Below are 22,823 nucleotides of genomic sequence, written 5' to 3'. Positions count from 1 at the left end.
TGGTTCACCTTACAGCAGACAAAAGTTGGTATATCATGTATATTAAATTATTATGTATTATGTAACTTTGAAGAACATAGAATATCCTCTTTGGCCTGTATGTCTGTACCAAATATAACTAAAACTCTGCTGCTTAATAGTCAGGTTTAGTCATCATTTTTCCTACATTCAGACCCAAGTCATTAATAAACACCACAAACCACAAGGGCTGCAGTCCCAATCTTTGTGCTAGAACCACTGGCCACTAAAGATCCTTCCACAACAACCTTCTGTCTTCTGTCACAAGACCAATTTTGGATCCATTTAGTCAACTTGCCTTAGGCCCCATGTGCTTCAACCTTCTGGGCTCATCTACTATGCAGGACCTTGACAAACACCTTATTAAAGTCTACGTAGACAACATCCATCCGAATTTCATTAGTCTTCTTAGTTACCTCCTCAAAACACTCAAAGAAATTAGTGAGGTGCATTTCTTGACAATTTCTAAATCTTCATATATTCTTGAACGATGGCAAATGTATCCCACTCTTTAAAACAGGAAGAGACAAAAGATGGAGCTACTGATCAGTTATCCAAACATCAGGAATGGGGAAAATGGTGGAAGTGGTACCAGGGTGCTTAGAGAACATTAACAACAAATTTAGTAAAAACAAATTTATCTTATTTCATAAATTTATTCAGAGTTTTTTTTCTAAGTTGTAACTAGTAAAATGGATAAAGGCAAACAGTGCATGTCATGGTTTTAAACTTTCAATAAACTGTCATTCGAGAAATTATTAACAAGAACACATGGATTTGAACTCAATATCCTGGCACATACTGAGGTTTTCTTAACAGAAAAAACAGATCATGTTTGAGTTCAGGCATCTATAGGGATTGGTGCCAGTGCCCTAGCTGTTCACAATTTGTCCAATGATTTGGGTGAATGCATCAAGAATAATGTAATTTGATACAGGGTCTCAACCTGTGATGTCCGCACATTTATTTTGCCTCCACAATGCTGTTTGGTCGCAGGAGTTTTTCCAACAATTTAGTTTTTGCTTCAGATTCCAGTGTCTGCAGTCTCTATTTCTCCACAATTAATACTCTACAATTCTCTTCAAGGCATTTCCACCTTGAAGAAGTTCTCTCTTTGACAATGCTTCTGTGAGTCCCTCTCTGTGTTCTCCCCTATTATTTCTATTGCCCTTCAAAAGCATCAAAAACGATACAGGCTCTTGACCCAAAACATTCTCCACCACAAACGCTGCTTGACCTGCTGAGTTTTTCCAGAACTTAACATGTCAAAACTACATTAATCCAGGCAAGAGAAAAGAATTCCATCACTATATTTATACTTGTGCCTTGTAAATGCTGGGAAGGCATTGGAGTGACACAAGGCAAATTACCACAATATATTCTGTGAGTGTGGTAAAGATTCCTTGGATAGTGGGTTGTCCCTATAACAGGAGATTAAGCAGGATGGACTGTTTATTTGAAAAAGAGATGATTTTATTAAAACCTATCACATTCTTACAGGGCTAGACACCTGGCAGCAGCATCTTTTCTGGGGATCAGAAAGACTGCATATGCTGGGTTGAATTCAACACACAAAAGGGCTGGAGAAACTCAGCAGGTCATGCAGCATCTATAGGAAGTAAAGGATAACCACATTTCAGGCTTGAGCCCTTTGTTGAGGTATGTATTTGACGAAGGGCTCAGGCCCAAAATGTTGGTTGCCCTTTACTTGCATGACCTGCTGAGTTTCTCCAGCACTTTTGTGTATTGCAACCTTTCAGTTATGGTACTTTTAAGCTACTTATTTGTAATTGAAAGCTTCATACCCTCTTAATTTCTTTAGACATCATCAAAACACCTGAAAACTGGTGAATAAAATAAATTGAAAATCTGCACCTTGGAGAATACGCCCCACCCAATGTAGCAATCACTTTTCGACGTCTACTAAAAAGCCAGCAAGAAAAACATGAATTTCTGATCTGTAAACCAAAATCTGAAAAATCAACTACAGTACTGATGTATCTAATGTTGAGAATCCAAACCACTATGAATCACAAAGGAGAATATTTTCCAGGCAGTTTCTTTCTGACTTGTTCAATCCTGTTTTCCCTTATTTTCTTTTACATAAATTCACCAGATGGCGCTGCATTGTCTCCTGGAAAGAACACGTCAATAGTTAATGTATGATCTGCCAATTGGATTGAGAATGTCCACTCAGAACAAGCTTACTCCATTAAATGAATACTCATTTTATCATAATGCACTTCAATTTCTGATAAATCTTAAACTATTCCAATTCTAAGTCAACTCCAGGCACAAACCATGATGACAAGAGAGCTGGTGACAAGTGTGACTGTTAATAATCAAGTAGATTTATTTGGTGGTCTGAAAGTTACTGTGTTGAATGACATAGCTTTCCTCAATTCAAAGCATGTCATTTGGAAGCAATGTATTCTTATGCATCAGTGCTGAGATCAATTCGTAACAGTGGAAACTAAATTCCTTACAAGATTGTTTCCTGATTCCTAGTAATTTTTCTTTTAACTTTGCAAAATGAACTTGTTCTTTGGAACCAATGGAGCTGCAGTGATTATGCAACCTCACTTCCAAAGTAATTACATGGCCCACACTCCGTGCAATTTCAGGATGAGCATGAGGTGCAGCCAAATAAAAATATAGCCTGGAAATACCGTGTTCCTGAGGCTACAGATCTCAAGTCACCCTTAAGACAGATATCATGCTTCTGATCCCAAAACTTAACGAAAACGACACGTGTAAAACACCAGTCACGCAAAGAGAAGGCACATGTGGATTAATTCCACTCATCAGTTTTGTCTCCCATCAGAAGAGTATTTAAAAGGGGGAAGAACCTGTACTTGTATCACAATGAACTCAGGAATTGACCTCTTTATGGCTAATAAGGAAGTTTATTAAAGTGGTCACTCTTTCATTGGAAGTGCAGCAACAAGATAAATAATTATTATGAAAATTACACTGGTTGAGGGATAATTGATTTGGACATTTGGTGAACTATCTTTATTTGACAGTTAGCAGCATGTTAACATTGTGGTTAGTGCAATGCTATTACAACACCAGCAACCAGGATTTGAATCCGGCGCTGTCTGTAAGGAGTTGTACGTTCTCCCCATGTCTGTGGGGATTTACTCTGGGTGCTCCAGTTTATTCCCACCCTTCAAAAACATACTGGAGTTTGTAGGTCATTTGGATGTAATTGGGAAGCATGGGCTTGGGGGCTGAAAGGGCCTGTTGCTGTGTCATATTTCTAAATTTTAGCTTCCATTTACCTTGAGAAATAGGAACTTTCTCATTGATTTAATGTCAAAGACAAGTTCGGAGTGTTCATCACTCTCTCAGAATTTCCATCGAGTATGTACATAAGGTATGAGGTTTAGCTTTTAAGAAGGTAGGGGATACAAGTAGAGGCAGATGTCTTTAAGAAGGTCAGTGAAAATTTAACTCTAGGATGGATTTGCTGTAATAACAGTTAATGTTTCATTTATAAAGAGTGGATAGGCACAGAAGATTGAGAGAGAGCTGTGCAAAACTAGCGACCCAAGGCGCATGTGAAAAGAAATTAAAAACTATGACAGACCACAAGATAACCTTGCGAGTCAAAGACAATGATGCAGCCTTTCCAGAGAGACTGAACATCTCCTATGCACAGTATGACAAGAACGGGCTGTTGCTGAAGAATGGGTCCCCTGCTGTGGCCGAGGTGAGCAGAACCCTATCTAAGGTGAACCCACAGAAGGCAGTGGGACCAGTCAACATATCTGGTTGGGTACTGAAGGACTGAGCGGACCAACTGACAGAGGATCTTATAGACATCAGCACTTTACTGCAGCAGTCCATCACCCCTGCGGGTTTCAACACAGCCACCATCATCCCGGTACCAAAGAGGACAACAGTATCAAGCCTCAATGACTACAATCCCGTGGCAATGACCTCCATTATTATGAAATGCTTTAAGCATCTGGTGATGGAACACATCAAAACGCATCTTTTAGAGATACTGGACCCATTTCAATTCACCCACAGATGGAACCAGTCCACTAATAATGTTATAGCCTTGTCCCTCCACTCAGTTCTGACCCACCTGGAGAATGATGCCTTATATGCCAGGCTGCGGTTCATTGACCAGCTTGGCATTTAATAGGATAATTCCCCAGAGGCTGGTAGAGAAGCAGCCCTCAATAGGACTCAACACCTCTCTTGTAATTTGGATTTTCTTATGGAAAAATGACAGTTTGTCCGGGTCAGCAGCAGAACATCGAGTACTATCATGCTGAGCTCTGGTGCACCTCAGGGCAGTGTGGTCTGCTTGCTGCTGTTCATGCTACTGCCCACGACTGCATTTCTAATTCCAACAGTGATCAAGTAGTTGGCCTCATCAGCAACAATGGTATGAGAACAACAATCTGAGTTTCAATGTGAACAAGATAAAAGAGATGATTGTGGACTTCAGGAGGATCAAGAACAACCACCCTCCACTACACAGTAACAGCTCAGAAGTGGAGTAGAGAGTACCAAATTCTTCGGAGTCCACTTAAGAAGGGACCTATCCTGGATTCATTTGTCATGGAGGCTCAATATTGACTGCACTTTCTGAGATCTAAGAAGTCTGAAGTGGGCAAGGCTACTGGCCATCATTCTGTCAACATTTTACAGGAGCTCTACCACGAGCATCTTGGCTAGTATGGTTGCTGCAGAGAAATAAATTGGAGGTCAATACACAGGAACATAAGAGCGGCAGAGAGGATCACTGGGGTCTGTCTCCCTCTCCCCTACCCAACCAATTGACGCGATCAACCGGAATCATTGTCTAAAGAGGGCTCACAAAATCATTGAGGATCCCTGCCAACCTGCACGCAGCATCTTCCAGGTATTCCCATCAGTAAAGAGACACAAGAATATCAGACCCAGAACCACCAGGCTGAGAAACAGGGCAAGGTGTGCACTTTATGCTCTCTGCATTGCACGGTCAGTTTATTTACATTCATTATCTGTTTATAGTTCTCTATTTGTTTCCATGTATATGCTGTGTAGTTTTGTTTTTGCACTACCAGGAAAAAGAACCTGAGTTGTATGTGATGTCATGTATTTACTCTGACAATAAATGTAAAATCTAAATCTGATATTGCCGATTGACTGCTGAACCGCTCATACTCAAAGACTCTACCATTTATTTTGCAATATATATTTATTTTTATATATGTATATATGCACTGCACTGTACCATTTGTCTGTATGTGTGTTATGTCTGTATATATTATTGCATATTTTTGCACCATGAAGCAGAAAACGGTGTTTCATTGGGTTGTATTTGTACAATCGGATGATAACTACAGTATTTTGTGATTTACTAATGTAACCATTGATAATCTTAACACATATCTGGAGATTTCTCACCTTGGCTTTCATCTATATTTGAATTCCTAATTTTCTTCTTACAATAAAAACTGAATCTCAATACAAACAGTAACAAAAAGGTTGAAGGATCTTGTTACAAACAGCAGTTCCATTAGTTTTGTCTCTCATCTACCCAAAACTGAAACACCTCTGACCAATTATGCAGGAGGGGAGAGGAAAGAGACACTTCCTCTCCCCTCCTGAACTTTACCAAAGTCACTCTGAACCATTCCTGACTGTTCAGCCTACGCAAACAGAAATAAGGTGAAGGAAGATAAATTCTTGTTTTGAAAAAAAACACACTAACTTTCCAAGTGTCTCCATGTTTAATTGATTTAGTTTGAATCTTGTAATTTTATATTAAACTAGCCCATGTAATTTGAAAGATAATAATCATGTTTATTTAGTTAATTCATTTAAAAGTCCATTTTAAATGCATACCAACCGAAGACAATTACTCAGGAGGGTACACTAAAATACGTTTGTAATTGATAAAACAGATCAGAAAAGTAGTTTATCCTTTTTTAAATATAAGTAACAAAGTCCAAAAAAGTGAACAATATTAATCAGAGATCATATCGGGATTGATCAGTGGAGAAAGGTCTTGCAGAATAACCATGGACTATTTTTATTTTGTAGCTAGAGAGTTCACAATTTTGACCCAACTAGAGATGGTCAGGAAATGAAAGTTCTACTGATTTTCCTCCCTTATAGAACCTTGGATAAATGCAGAATTACACCTGCAACCCTTGTTGATGTCATGCAAATGTTGCCTTTTCTTGATCAACTGAACATCCTTTATGCAAAGCCAAACACAATCTGCTGGAGAAACTCAATGTGTCAAGCAGCATCAGTGGGAGAGAACAAATGGTTGATGTTTCAGAAAGAAAATCCTTTATCAAGTGGAGAAATGGAGAAGGATCCACATCTGACTGCGGTGATACCTCTGTCGTTTTCAATGTGTTGATCACTAATGTAGCTCAGCTTTCAATGTTCTAGTTGCCAGTCCTTCAGCCTTGAATTTCCTGCTGACACTGCCCTGGTTTTCATTCTAACAGATGCAGACTTTTAACATGGTTACATCAGCCCACAACTGGTTTAACCACAATTGGTTTAAGCTATTCATCGAGAGGTTCATTTTATTCATATCCGCTGGGCCCTGTCTCCTCACACAATATCCAAACTCACTTGATCCAATAAAACCATATCCTACTTCCATATCCATACCTCCATGAAACTGATGACAACAGAATTGCTTTTGCAGGTTGCAATTTGAGATGACATCATTCCTATGCCACTAAACCCACTGTTCAACCAAGGCCTCTTCAAAATTCTAATTATGGGATGTTTCTTTATTTGATACCCCACCCCGCCCTCAACCCTACTTCTGTCTCCCCTTAGCCTAATGTTGGCCCCCTAGGCATTTCCCATGATTCCCTTGAGTTGATTTCAATTTTGGTCCTATTTATGGCATGTTTTTCTTTTATGTTAAAGATGTAAATATATGAATAGTTTGTTGTTGATGAAATATAAGCCTATCAGTGTTTGAAGGAAGAAAGCTAGGTTAATAAAATCCTATCAATATTCAGATGTAAAATATTCTTATCCTTTCCATTTGGGAACGTCCAACAGCTTCTAGAGCTCTAAGGGCATCTTTTTTGACTAATTATAAAGTGTCATTCATTTCCAATCCATTGGTTTCTGGTCAAGTTTTCAAATCCATGGGCTGCTGGTGACATTCTACTCAAATTCATGAGCTTTGGTCAAGTGTGGGAGAAAATGGAATTTCTCAAATTTGCAAACTATATTGCATCACCATGGTTAAAATATTTTAACCAATAATAATTTGCATTCTTGCCAAAAAAATAGAGAGGAATTCCTAGAAGCAGCCAGCTTGAGCCTGGAGCACAAGGAATAAAATGTGCTGTTCCCATTGTTATGACAGAAGGCACGTTTGAGTTTCAAAGCTGAAGATTTTCCTGGAAATACAGCAATGTTCTGCTTCATATTAATTAAGCGCATGTTAAGTGTTGGTTCAAGCTCAATAGACACCAATTGGGCATGATACACACTTAAAATAAGACTGCAGGAGGAAGACAAGTGGATTAAAGCCATGTGGACCTCTGATTCTCTATCCCCAAGTACAAACCTTTTTCATTAACAGCTCCAGGGTTTCTGCCAGCCAGTTTCCCACCTCAAGAGACTTGGAAAGCTTATCTCATAGGAACACCTTTTTTATCTACTGAGTGTAGAGAGGTGAGCATCTTTTGAGGGGATGCTCACAAACTCAAACTCCAGCATGCTGGAACATCAGAACCATGCTGACAGCCACCGACCTGAACGTCGGTCTGCCCTCATCGCACATGAACTCCTCAGACTTGACATCGACATAGCCGCTCTCAGTGAAGTCTGCCTTGCAGATGTAGGCAGCCTCCAAGAACACAGCACGGGCTACACACTCTACCATGGTCAAGAACTCCATTGCCTCCAAACTCGAAAACCTCCCGACAGGCCACTCGGGCCGGATCATGTCCATGCGACTCCCCCTTCAAAACAAGCGTCCCATCACCCTCATCAGTGTCTATGCTCCAACCCTCCAGGCAGAACCAGCAGAAAAGGACAAGTTCTACACTGATCTGCGCAACCTCATTCAACGCACCCCTACAGCCGACAAGTTTGTCATCCTTGGCGACTTCAACCCTCACGTCGGCAAAGACTCAGAAACCTGGCCAGGAATCCTGGGCAAGCATGGTGTCGGCAAGTGCAACGACAACGGGCGCCTCCTATTGGAGCTCTGCGCAGAACAGCGGCTTGTCATTACAAACACCATTTTTCAGCAGAGGGACAGCCTGAAGACTACCTGGATGCATCCCCGATCCAAACACTGGCACCTCCTGGACTACGTTCTGGTGCGAGAAAGAGACAAACGAGATGTGCTCCACACTAGGGTCATGCCCAGCGCGGAATGCCACACTGACCACCGGCTGGTTCGCTGCAAGCTCAACCTTCACTTCAAGCCAAAGTCCAGGAACAGTAAAACCCCCAGAAAGAGGTTCAATGTTGGAAACTTGCAGTCAGACGAAGTGAGAAGAAACTTCCAGGCAAACCTCAAAGCAAAGCTCGAGGATGCAATCTGCCTCACGGACTCGTCCCCTGAAACCCTCTGGGATCAGCTAAGGACTACCATACTGCAATCCACTGAAGAGATACTGGGCTTCTCCTCCAGGAAAAACAAGGACTGGTTCGACGAAAACAACCAGGAAATCCAGGAGCTGCTGGCAAAGAAGCGAGCTGCCCACCAGGCTCACCTTGCAAAGCTGTCCTGGCCAGAGAAGAAACGAGCCTTCCGTCGCACATGCAACCATCTTCAGCGCAAACTCCGGGAGATCCAAAATGAGTGGTGGACTAGCCTCGCCAAACGAACCCAGCTCTGCGCGGATATTGGCAACTTCAGGGGTTTTTACGAGGCTCTAAAGGCTATGTACGGCCCCTCAACCCAAGTCCAAAGCCCACTGCGCAGCTAAGACAGCAAAGTCCTCCTCAGCAACAAGATCTCCATCCTCAACCGATGGTCAGAACACTTCCAATCTCTTTTCAGTGCCAACCGCTCAGTCCAAGAATCCGCCCTGCTCCAGCTCCCTCAACAGCCCCTAAGGCTAGAGCTGGATGAGGTCCTCACCCGGGAAGAGACATATAAGGCAATTGAACAACTGAAAAGTGGCAAAGCAGCAGGTATGGATGGAATCCCCCCAGAGGTCTGGAAGGCTGGCGGCAAAACTCTGCATGCCAAACTGCATGAGTTTTTCAAGCTCTGCTGGGACCAAGGAAAGCTGCCTCAGGACCTTTGTGATACCATCATCATCACCCTGTACAAAAACAAAGGCGAGAAATCAGACTGCTCAAACTACAGGGGAATCACGCTGCTCTCCATTGCAGGCAAAATCTTCGCTAGGATTCTCCTAAATAGAATAATACCTAGTGTCGCCGAGATTGTTCTCCCAGAATCACAGTGTGGCTTTCGCGCAAACAGAGGAACTACTGACATGGTCTTTGCCCTCAGACAGCTCCAAGAAAAGTGCAGAGAACAAAACAAAGGACTCTACATCACCTTTGTTGACCTCACCAAAGCCTTCGACACTGTGAGCAGGAAAGGGCTTTGGCAAATACTAGAGCGCCTTGGATGCCCCCCAAAGTTCCTCAACATGGTTATCCAACTGCACGAAAACCAACATGGTCGGGTCAGATACAGCAATGAGCTCTCTGAACCCTGCTCCATTAACAATGGCGTGAAGCAAGGCTGCGTTCTCGCACCAACCCTCTTTTCAATCTTCTTCAGCATGATGCTGAAACAAGCCATGAAAGACCTCAACAATGAAGATGCTGTTTACATCCGGTACCGCACAGATGGCAATCTCTTCAATCTGAGGCGCCTGCAAGCTCACACCAAGACACAAGAGCAACTTGTCTGTGAACTACTCTTTGCAGACAATGCCGCTTTAGTTGCCCATTCAGAGCCAGCTCTTCAGTGCTTGACGTCCTGTTTTGCGGAAACTGCCAAAATGTTTGGCCTGGAAGTCAGCCTGAAGAAAACTGAGGTCCTCCATCAGCCAGCTCCCCACCATGACTACCAGCCCCCCCACATCTCCATCGGGCACACAAAACTCAAAACGGTCAACCAGTTTACCTATCTCGGCTGCACCATTTCATCGGACGCAAGGATCAACAACGAGAGACAACAGACTCGCCAAGGCAAATAGCGCCTTTGGAAGACTACACAAAAGAGTCTGGAAAAACAACCAACTGAAAAACCTCACAAAGATGAGCGTATACAGAGCCGTTGTCATACCCACACTCCTGTTTGGCTCCGAATCATGGGTCCTCTACTGGCATCACCTACGGCTCATAGAACACTTCCACCAGCATTGTCTCCGCTTCATCCTCAACATTCATTGGAGCGACTTCATCCCTAACATCGAAGTACTCGAGATGGCAGAGGCTGACAGCATCAAATCCACGCTGCTGAAGATCCAACTGCGCTGGGTAGGTCACGTCTCCAGAATGGAGGACCATCGCCTTCCCAAGATGGTGTTCTATGGTGAGCTCTCCACTGGCCATCAAGACAGAGGTGCACCAAAGAAGAGGTACAAGGACTGCCTAAAGAAATCTCTTGGTGCCTGCCACATTGACCACTGCCAGTGGGCTGATATCGCCTCAAACCGTGCATCTTGGCGCCTCACAGTTCGGCGGGCAGCAACCTCCTTTGAAGAAGACTGCAGAGCCCACCTCACTGACAAAAGACAAAGGAGGAAAAACCCAACACCCAACCCCAATCAACCAATTTTCCCTTGCAACCGCTGCAACCGTGTCTGCCTGTCCCGCATCAGACTTGTCAGCCACAAACGAGCCTGCAGCTGACGTGGACATTACCCCTCCATAAATCTTCGTCTGCGAAGCCAAGCCAAACAAAAAAAAAGTAGAGAGGTTCTGCCACTGGAAAATAGTTCATTCTGTTTTGATTGGTAACATTAATACAGCGTATATTCTCGTGCTAACACTAAGAAAAAAAGTGCCAAAGATGGAGAGGATGAAGACGAACACTCCATTCAAATTCATCACAAACCCCAGCTATTGGGAGATCAGCTGCCTGTGCTATGCAGCAGGGAAGAAATTAAAAAAAATGCAAATTTAATTCCAACACTGGGTGAATGGCCAGAACCATTCCTGATACTTCAGCCTACGCAAACAGAATAAGGTGAAGAAAGATAAATTCTTGTAAATAAATGCCCTATCAAACTCACCAAATGTCTTCAATATGTTTAACTTATTTAATTTGAATATTATAATTTTATATTGAACTAGCCCATTTAATTTGAAAGGTATTAAATATGTTTCAAATTAATTTACTAAAGTGTACCAACAGAAGGTATTTACTCAGGAGGGTACAGTAAATTATTCTCTTGCAATTGATAAACCATACCATAAAGGGAACCAGCAATCTTTTTTTTTAATAGTTAACAAAGTCCAAAAAAAGTTAACAATATGAATCAGAGATTACGTCAGGATTGATCAGTGGAGGAGACGTGGCCATGCGAAGGACTTAGACAGATATGTTTTGGATGAGCTCTTTGTGAAGAGAACTAAATAGATGGTCAAAACTTGAAAATCAAAATTTCTTCATCAAAAATGGATAAAGCTAGCACGAAGAAGCTAAGGCAGCCGAGAACAAAGATTGAAGAAGCTCCTATTCAACTGGGAACTTTGAGTGTAAGTTCAAAAGGCAGTGGTGCAAAAATGGTGAGAGGACTGGCAGAACCAGGTAAAACTGGGGAGTTGAGTCAAGAATTGAGTATCATCCTGGAGAAAATGGAGAATTTGAGTAACTGATTCATAAGTGTCGAAGCAGTGATGAAAGATATGATGGAGAAAATGGTTGAAAAGAGATTGTTGAAGACTTGATGGAGAGAATGGGTCGAACAGAAGATGAATTGACAAAAATTCATGAAAAACTTGAGGCTTTGGGAAAAAAAAGCCAAAGAATGGGAGTTGGATAAGTAATGACTGTTGGACAAAACTGACCATTTGGAGAACTTTTATCGACAGAATAATGTCCAAATTATTGGACTAAAGGAATCGAGGGAAGAGACTTGGTGAACATTTTTCAAAAATGGATCTCATATGAGTTGGGAGAAAAAACATTTGGAGAAAAACTGCATAACAAGAGAGCTCACCAAAAACTCGGACTCAGAAGAGCCAGAGATCAGGGAGCATGACCAGTTCTGGTGAGACTTTTAAACTACTGAGAATAATTTGGAGCAGCATATGACTACTCTAAACAGAATAATGGCCCACCTGAGGTTGATCATGAAAAGGTAATATTTTTTCCAGAATTTAGCCAGACCTTGATTAAACAAAAAAAATAATTTGAAGATGTGAAAAGACAATGACATATTAAAATACTTGAAATACTCAATGATTTATCCCGCAATTTTGAGGGTTGAAGTAGTGGAAGGGAACCAGCGATTTTTCAAGACCAAGAACGAGGTGGAAGCTTTCTGCAAAGTTTGTAAAAAAAAGATTAAAGTTGCCAAGGGAGAAGACTGTGAAAATATTTATAATGGGACTAAGTAAAAGTAATAAAATTTGGATTTTTAAATTTTTTTTATTCAACCATATAATATTTAGTGCTTAAAAGTAAAGTGGTATAGAAATGTTTACGGAGAGCTCAGTAAGAGAAAAAAATAATCTGGGAGAAGTGGTAGCAGGGTAGAGACTCCAATCGATGGGGGAGAATGGTGCCTGGAAAGGAGTAACAAAAAAGGATGGAGCTACAGTGTGGGGTTCTTCCTCTTCGAGAGAGATTCCATGGACTTTCTTGTGGGATTTCAGGGCTCTACATATATGTCACTGTTGGGGCAGGGACATTGTGTGTTTTTCTTAAAGGGGAAGGATCCCTATTATTTAAAGAGTCAAAGAGATTTTTACTGTTAAGAATATTGTTTTAAAGAAAAATATAGATAGAACATTATAAAATGTATTAGTTTTAATGTTAATGGAATCAATGGGTCAGTGAAGAAAAAAAAATTAAAGGCAGATATAGTCTTTTTACAAGAAACACAACTTAGGAAATTGGAACACAAAAAAATAAAATGAGGATGGGTGGGGCAAATATCTTCATTTGGATCAAAATATAGAAGAGACATTAACTGATCAAGCTGGAAGTTTTGTAATGGCAAACTGTAAAATTTATGCAGAATCATGGATGTTTATGAACATTTATGCCCCAAATTATGATGATGATGTTTTTATGAAAGATAGATTTTTGAAAATGCAGGGAAAGGCAAAATGTATTGATTGGAGATTACAATTTTTGTTGAGATCCTATAATTTCTACATAGTCAAATCAAAATGTATGCAAATTACCTTGAATAAAATTTGAAATGTGGACTTTCATCACACGTGAATCGTTTGATTACAAATTTAAAACTGTGGGGTACAGGGCAAATAAATGAAAAAAAAAATGCATTTGTCCCAAATATTATGGAGGGCACTATATCTGGCCTTCCTCAAACCATCTTTGTTCCTCATAATGAATTAAAAATTTTCTCAAAGAGACATTGCTACAAGAAATTTCAATTAATTCTGCTACTTTATTATCAGCAGAAGATTACAAACCGAGGAACACAAAAGCAAATTGCAAGATCAGTTGGACTTTCAGGCCAAGTTTAAAGACTAGTAGAGATACAGTAAAACCTCTCATATCTGGAATTTAAGCAACCAGCAGCCTCAAGCAACCAGTGAAAAAAACTAAGGAAAATAAATTTTAAAAATCAAAATAAATAAGAATAAAATAATAGATAAAATATGTAAGTTTAAAATTATAAAAGTTAAATATTCTCTGAAGTAACACATAAACATTTAGTGAAGATGGGAGCAAATATTCAGCCAGCGGAGAGCCTTGGTCATGTTTTGCTCAGAGCAGCTGTTTAAATAAAGTGTGAAACAGCAATGGGCCAGGATGAAGAGCTGGTTGATGTCACTCCCCATTAGGGTGACTCTCTTAAAGTGTCTCCTTATCCTTGCTTAGTAAGTCGCCCCAGTCAGAGGCTTTATCTGTAACATTGGGGAAGTGGGTTAATTTTATATATAATGTTATGCTTGTCTTTAGGCGGCTCTGTGGAGGGAGAAGAAACCTGCAGGTGCAGCGATGGATAAATGTTTTCAAAGAATATGACTAAAAATAGTAAAATGCTTTAAAGTTTATATATTCATGCAAGTGAAGTTTTTTCAATGTAAGTTCAGTGTAGTGTTTATGCCTTTTAAAATGCAAGTGTTTTAGTTCAGCATTGTCAGAATAAATCTCAAGCAACCAGACAATACACTTATCCAGTATCTTCCAATGGCCAAAGGTGCCAAATACCAGGGGTTTTACTGTACAATTTTTCCTTTCTTCTAAAATAATTCATCAATGATCCCATTAAAACAGTGGTTATAGAATTTTCCGCAACTTTGATAGTATCTCAAAACTGTGAATAACTTATCAAGGTATTAAGTTCAAGCCTTTATTTTTGCTACATAAACTATACTGTTTGATTTGCTGAGTTTCTCCAGCATTGTCGTTTTACTTCAACTACAGAGCCTGATGACTTTGATGTTTTACTAATGTATAACTTATTTTCACTCTGGATTTGTGGGCTCTCAGGTAACTGATAGTGGGGCTTGCAAACATGTTCACAGATAGAGTAGGAGGTGGCTGATGTTCAAATGAATGGGGATTTGTGAGGTCAATGGCAAAAAATTCAATGAATCAGTGAAAATGTTGCACTTTATCAAGGAGAATTTAAATGTACTCTTCGATCTTTTCCTCTGTGCTGTTCAGGTCTATGTTTGCAGTTAATTTCTGGAGGCAAGCATCAGGAACAACTCAAGAGCAAAATATTTGCTCATCAATCTTTGACACAATGCGTTGCCATGAATTGTTATATTCCATGATGGAAGCTGATAAAACTGAAATTCTGTAAAACTCTCTTGTGTATCCTGCATCTGATGGTTTGGAAATTTTGAGAGATTGACTCACAGATTAGTTGGGCATGCGAGCCAAGGTCCAGAGTGCCAGCAAGATGTATGGTCAGAATGTAGGGCCATGAGTACTGCTAGGTGTGGCCATCACTGGAATTGTGGTTGTCCGAAATGAGAGGAGGTATTTGCTGTTGGAACCAGGTCTGGAGCCTGCATAGAGTGACCATTTCCAAATTACCAAAAAGGAGAAAGGAGGATATACAGGGTCTCAGCGGTGGGGGGGTGGGGGGGGGGGGGAAGGGGAGGGGGTGATGCTAGTGCTGTGGGTGGGGACATAATAACTCATTGGGGGGCAATACCTGCGAATGCCCCCCTCCTTGGCACCGGCCCTGACTGACACGGTCATAGGTTACTAGTGTGTTTCAAAAAATTTATAAAATTTAAACTATATTGCAAAAACAACAAATGCAAACAGATATTCACCTTAGTTATTTTATTAAATAAAAATTCTAGCATGAAATTTTTTTTTCCTATGTAAATACAGCAAAAACCTAGCTTTTTCAATGTAAATCAGCAATTATCTGCTTGAGCTCTTTTTCCTAGTTAATGATTTATCATTCTGCATATTAGTCTTCAAGTGATACCTCCATTGCTCCATATTATTTTCCATTCTTCCTCAGAAATTATCCCTCTTCCTTCCTTTTCCCTTTTTGTTGTAATGTATGAAGTCGAGTATGTTTTAAGATTTGACGGACCTTTATATACACAATACTTAGACTTGAAATGATTTTACTACCATTAACTGAATTATATGTTTCTAAGAAATAATAGTATCAAACATGTTGCCTTGGTTACATTGTTAACTCTCCTATTAACAATTCCTATGATCTGCAAATACTGGTAGAAGTCTTGTTTGTCTAATAAGTGATTCTCTTTAAGCATATTAAAAGTTTTGAAACGTGTGCAAGAAGAAACATGGTCGTGCAAGGCCTTCTGACCCCAGAAGCCGTAAATTAACAGGCAAGTACTATGTCCCTTGACTCCCTTCCATTTTTGCAGATTCTGCCCCTTAATTTGTCCTCCATTGGTGGTGTATTAACATCCAGCTCAAGGTAGTGCTGAACGGAGGACAGAATCCTCAAAAGTCGGATTGTCCAGCCTAAATCCAGACATCTGTCCAATAAGTCCAGAGGAAAAAGAATCTCAAGGTTGTATGTGATAACATGCATGCACTCTTGACAATAAATCTGAAATCTGAAAAAAATTTGGAGCGCTGGTATGCTTCTCACTTCCTTTAAACTCACCAGGTTCACTGAAAAATATAGTAGACTACTGTCTTAAAGTGATTTTTGATATTATTAATAGTTCATAAAATATGGAAGTTAGCACCACTAAAGTCTCAAAGGTGCCCGATTATTGTTGTTTGTTTTTGTTACAAATCAACATCTGAACAAGGATCTCTGCATTCCTTGTCAACAAGACTTTCAAAGGATGGTGACTCATGGGGCTTCCAACTTGATTTTTTTTGAAGTGAAATAGTTAGCAAAAGAAATATGCATTTATGGAAAGCAAAAAGTAAACTGCTGGAGGAACTCAGCAGGGAAAAGAATTGTCACTATTTTACCCTCACAGATACAGCATGGCCAGAGTTCCCCATCAATTTGTTGGTTGCTCCAGCCTCCAGCACTTGCGGTCTGTGTTGTGCATTCATAATTGTGGGTTCCTTGCTGCTCTTCAGCATATTATTTCTTGCAGCTCCAAGAGCTACCCCCTGTCTGCTAAGATATCAAGGTAAATAAGTAGTCTGAAGATGCTGGGGTCCAGTGCAGTGCACAAAAGTGCTCGAGGAACGCAGCAGGTCACATAGGAAAAGCAATAGACAATCAATACTTTATCATTTGAAGCAACTCGCTTGATTACTTGCTTCTGTCTCCAGTGAATTTTAAAAAATGATGGTTAATGGAATAAACGTACAAAACAGGCTGTCATTGACACTCCTGAGTCAATGGAAGAACTCTCACCTGCTGTTTCATTTCAGAGTAGACCTTGTCAGAATTCAGTTCAACCTGTCTCTTGAATTCCTCCAGAGCTGCATCTGCCTTCTGGGCTTGGAACTTCTGCAAATCGGTCACTCGTGTCAGCTGATCTTCCTTTTCACTAAAAGAGCACAAATGTTTTGTTAATATACCAGCCAAAGGAACCTTTCATTTAACACAAAAAAAAAGCCACCATTACATCTATTTAAACATTCAAAAGCCCTGTGTTGCACCAGATTCACACTACAGATGAGACATCTCTTGAGTTTTCTTCTTTTAATTTATGTCTTGTGCCTGTACCATGTCTGTTTTCTGGTGGTTGATGAAGATCTCATAACATTATTTGAATAGATGGGGGATGGTTGTTCAAGGTATCCTTCAACCAATGACCACGACAGAATTTCTAGTTATTTACCCTGCAGTACCCAAAAGTGCTGGAGAAACTCAGTTGGCCATGCAGCACTATTGTGTACTCTGCCAGGCCCCAGCACCTGTAGTTTTCTTGTTTACCTCTGGTTATTTACCCTGTTGCTTTTCTTACCAATAATAATGAAATTGGAAAATGCTGCAAATGAACAGGAGATCAGGCAGCATCTATGGAAAAACCAGAGTTAACATTTCAGGCCGAAGATGAAGAATCTATGACATGAAATATTAACTTTGTTATTTCTTCTTTCCACGAATGTCCCCTGACTGGCTGTTTGCTGCCTGAATTTTGGTTATTTCAGATTGTCCGCTTCTCTATTGATTTGACTTTCATTCACTGTGTTTCCCTGTGCCATACTTACAAAGCACTTCACTGGGTCTGACACGAAATACCATGAAAAAGACAACAACATTGCAGGTTGTTCTATCTGAATCTTAGTGCTTCACTTTAAATCTGTCCATAAAATATTCTAACCTTGATTAATGAGTATTCTTATTTTCTCATTCTGAGTGCCAATCACTCAGCAAGCAAGCAAGCAAATTTTTCAGTTCTTTTAAAATTGTCTCACTTAAAACTCTCTATTTATCTGACCCATCCTATAATGATGTGAAAAAGGATGAGTAAAGAAGAGTGAGACTCACCTATACATTTACATAACTGTTTTAGTACACATTGTTATAATCAAAACTATTATGGATGTTATAATCACTGTTATAATCTGAATCAAAACACGTCCCCAGTCACTGGGGTTTGCAGTTATTTCCAATTATTTAACTTCTGATCAGCTATAAGATCCTTGATGGGCATGAAAAAGAGTCAACAGAACTGCTTACACAAGAAACTTTATTTCAACAACGGACCCAACAAATCCCTCTTCATCACCACCCTCCTCTGCCTGGCAAAACTTGTTCTCACCTTAATAATTTCTTCTTTGAATCATCCCACTTTCTTCAAGTCAAAGAGGTAGCCGTGGTACCAGCTATGCCCGCATTTTTGTTGGTTAAATGGACCAATGCAAGCTACAAAGAAAACTCCGCCACATTGACAACTAAAATGGTGGTGCCTCATGCAACCATGATAAGCTTTTGGCTTCAATCACTTCCACCCTGACCTCAAATTCACTTGGTCCATCTCTGGTGACTCTCCCCTTTCTTGATCGCTCAGTCTCCATCTCGGGAGACAAACTTTACAAACCCACCAACTCCCACAGTTACCATCACTACATCTCTTCACATCCTGTCCCTCGTAAGAATTCTATACCTTACTCTCAATTCATCCGTCTCTGTCACATCTGCTCCCAGGATGAATTCTTCCATTCCAGATCATCTGAGATGCCTTTCTTCCTCAGAAAATGTAGCTTCCCTTCTACCACCATCACCCCTGCACTTACTCAAATCTCCTCCATTTTCCGCACACCTGCCCTGGCTCCCTCTGCCTCTAGGTGCAACAAGGACAGGATTCCTTTTGTCCTCATCTAATAGCCCACCAGCCTCCGCATCCAACATATTATCCCTCTGCAATTTCTGTGTCACCAACATGATCCCACCACCAGACACATCTTCCCCTCTTCACCTTCTGCAGGGATCATTTCCCCCCCCCCCCACCCTGTGACTCCCTTTTCACTAATCACCCTCCTTGGTACCTACCCATGACTGAAGGAAATGCTGCAGTCATGACTACACCTCCTCCTTCACCACCATTTGGGGCCCCACACAGTTCTTCCAAGTGAAGCAACACTTCACTTGTGAATCTGTGTGGGTCATCTATTGTATCAGGTGTTCCCGTTGTGGTCATCTCTACATCATAGAGACTGGACACAGATTGGGTGATCGCTTCACTTAGCAACTTCACTGTGTCCGCAGCAATAACAGGCATCCCCCAGTGGCTAACTATTTCAATTCTGTGCTGACATGTCTGTCCATGACCTCATGCACTGTGAAACTGAGGCCACCTGTAAATTGGAGTAGGAACACCTAATACTATATTCCGTTTGGGCACTCTCCAACAAGATGGCATTAACACTGACTTCTCCCGTTTCCATTAGACCACTTCCCTGTCTCCCTCTCTTCCCTATCCCCTCTGTCTCCTTTCCTCCAGCTCTCCACCCCCTTCTCTTTCCACTCAGAGAGCTATCTCTCCCCATCACTTCAGTTTTTTTCTCATGCCCTCACCCAAATCCACCTATGACCTCTTGTTTGTGGGCCTGTGCTCTTCCCCTGCCCCTACCTCCCTCTATTTTATTCAGGCGCCTGCCTGCTTTTTGTTTATACCTTGGCAAAGGGGTCAGGCCTAAAATGTTGGTTATGTATCTTTATCTTTGCCACATAAAAAAATGCTGCGGAACTTGCTGAGTTTCTCCTGCAATTTTGTGTAAACTACAATCACAATGTCTGCAGACTTTCATGTTTAATAGCTTATATGAAAATACTAGATTGTGGCAACCCATTTACCAGCAAGCAAACTGCCTCCAAAATGGCAGACATGCTGTGGAAAACACGGAAATTAACTTGCATCCAAAACAGGTATTTAATCTGGGCTGATAATATAATTGGTGATGTCACTTCCTGTTCATGTGACTGATACCTGGAGTTATCAGTCTTGCATTAGACTCCACAGTGGCTTTCCTGTGCGTACATCAACTCGACAACATGCACACTGACGTCTATAGTAGCTCAGTATAGAATACTTCACTACATTGATGACCCCGGCCGTCCAAACAATATTTGGACCACAACATGGAAAATTTTTCTTTGATGCATGCTGTAGTTCTGAAACTACCAATGTTTTGGATTTCGCAACTACGAGTATGGTTTGACCAAGTAGAAGCCCAATTCCAGTTGAGGCAGATAACATCTAATTCCACGCGGTACTACTAAGTAGTAAACGCCCTGGACATACCGAGTTTCTGCAGCAGCCTGTGGAGGAGGGAAAGTATATGATGCTCAAGAGTCCGCTCATCCATACCTTTGGCCTCTCATGATGTGAGCGAGTGGCACGTTTACTTCACTTGGATGGCTTGGGAGACAGGACCCCTTCTGTGCTCATGATTGAATAGCGGAAGGGCATGGGGGCCTGCCTCATGTTTGAGCAGGCTTACTTGGAGCAATTGCCAGAAGATATCCACATGCTGCTGACCAATGAGGATTGCAGTAACCACGGAGAGTCATGGTCCGTGCTGACATTCTATAGCTGCTTTTTGGTGCTCGGACACAGATAATGCGCTGGCAGATGAGGCTGGGGGAGTGCAGCTGGGACGTTCAGGTGGCCGCAGAGAAGATGCCTTTCTGTCACCTGAACGTGCCAGCTGAAGGAGAGCTGCGTCCGAGTGAATGCCAGCTCCTGTGGACTGTGGCCATAGACCCACTGCTGCTTTCAGGTGCAACGGGGGATTCTCTGAGCCGGAGATTATACCTACAGGAGGAGGGTTAGGTAAGGACTCCTCCTAGCCGGGTTCTCCACTTTCAGGTGGCCTCCCGACAGCTGCATAGGGGTAGAATATGCAGCTTTACATAGGGGTATTTTGGCCACCTGAAAGTGCCTTATGGCAGGCTAAGCAAGAAAGCATGACATCCATAGGATAGGTCACCAGATCCTGCTCACAGCAGCAGGACTGTGCAACTCCAATATTAGACTGGCAGCAGGATTGATCAAATCTGTTGTCTGACTGCTAGGAGACAACAGGACAAAGGTAGCACCCATTGGTGTTTCTACCATCAATTGATAGGGCGCAGAAGCCACTGCCGATCACCCTGTGAGTTTCAGGGAAATGCTGGGGCCAGCTGTTGCTAATGGCTGCTATCGAAACAGTCTTTTATATGTCTGGGATAGTTATTCCAGCCAGGATTTCTTGGTGGATACAGGGGTTGAGATCAGTGTGCTTCCGCTTTCGGGATGTGACACATTTACAGAAAACCTGGGCCATCATTGAAACCCACAAACTGCAGTACTATCCAGACATTTGGCACATGTAGGATACCATTTCAGTTCGGCGATACTAAGTTCACGTGGATGTTCACATTGGCCGTGGTCGCACAACCGCTAAGGGGAGCTGATTTTCTCAGAGCACATAGCCTGCTGGTTGATCTTGAGGGATAAAGACTCATTTATGCTAACACTTTCCAGAACTTTGCCCTAGATGAGGCCAAGCTGCCAACCCTGCATTTAGACTATGTTACTCTTTTGAAGAATGAATTCACTAGGTTGTTGGCAGAATTCCCCGAAATAATTACGTCACAATTCACCTCAGTGATGCCAAAACATGGGGTGCAGCACCACATATCAACCAAAGGGCCACTGCTGCATGCCCGAGCTCAGAGGCTCCCTCCAGATAAACTTTATCTGCCCAAAGAGGAATTTGAAAGGATGGAGGACACAGAAACAAAAAAATATACAGATTTTGGGGGTCCATAGCGGGATTAGTGGTTCTTGTAGGGGGGGGGGTCATGTGGCGACCCACTTACCAGTAAGTGAACCGGCTCCAAAAATAGTGGATGTGCTATGGAAAACTGGGAAATTGACCTGCATCCAATGCAGGTTTTTATCTGGGCTGATGACATCACTGATGGTCACTTCCTGCCCATATGACAGAAGCAATAATGCATATAAGCCCAGCAAGCAATCCTGGAGGTTTCAGTCTTGCACTAAACTCCACAGCGTGTACATAGACTTCCCCACATATACATCAACTTGACAGCATGTACTCCGATGTCTATAGTAGCTCAGTATAGTATACTTCACTATAAGATACAGAAATAAATACAGCTATTCCTAGTTGAATGAAAAGAACTCACTGCTTGTTTTCAAGTATCAGTTTCAAAATGGTGTTGATGCCCTTGACTTCAACTTTCACCAACAATATAACTTGTGCAGAAGACTCATCAACCTGTGACCTCTAGATGTACTAGATGTACAAGAACAGGACAATATCTTTATGTGCATACTTCACTGACATGAGAATGAATGAATTACAAAACATTGGGAAAGGAGTGAGAGACAATATCTGTAAACGCCTTCTTAAATCCTGATATTATTCAATGCAGCCCAGATAAATTGAGCATTAATTATTTGGCATTTCTCATTGATCTTTTAAGGATCAAATCCTTAATTTACTTCTTCCTCATCAGACAGATGTGTAAACTGGTCCTATTGCCCCTGTTAAATGAGGCCACCTTTAGAGGTTTGAACAATTCCAGCTTTGCAAGGGACCTAATTTCATTTTATCCACTCTTTATCATCTGTTTTCATACTCTATGCTAGTTTACGTTCATAATCTATCTTCCCCTTATTTAATGCTTGCTGAGTGGTTCTTTGTTGTTTTTTAAAGTTTTTGTAATCCTCCAGATTCCCACTATCCTTGATGACTTTATATGGATGAACTTTGATGCCTACCTTTATTTCCCTGCTTGTCCAAGGTGGCT

General features: G+C 41.3%; 1 protein-coding gene across 7 annotated transcripts in view; it reads right to left on the bottom strand.

The window, feature by feature from the left end:
- cep112 (centrosomal protein 112) overlaps positions 1 to 22,823 on the bottom strand; it is a 399,081-nt gene that overhangs the window by 184,507 nt on the left and 191,751 nt on the right. For all 7 annotated transcript variants that reach the window (XM_069929793.1, XM_069929789.1, XM_069929788.1 and 4 more), the window contains one exon: positions 16,965 to 17,100. In XM_069929793.1, coding sequence (XP_069785894.1) covers positions 16,965 to 17,100 — 136 coding nt within the window. The remainder of the gene's footprint in view (positions 1 to 16,964; positions 17,101 to 22,823) is intronic.

Source organism: Narcine bancroftii, chromosome 3 (genome assembly GCF_036971445.1).
Source record: "Narcine bancroftii isolate sNarBan1 chromosome 3, sNarBan1.hap1, whole genome shotgun sequence".
NCBI classification, from domain to species: domain Eukaryota; kingdom Metazoa; phylum Chordata; class Chondrichthyes; order Torpediniformes; family Narcinidae; genus Narcine; species Narcine bancroftii.
Note: the sequence above shows the minus strand (reverse complement) of the source record. Positions and strands in the feature narration are given on the sequence as shown.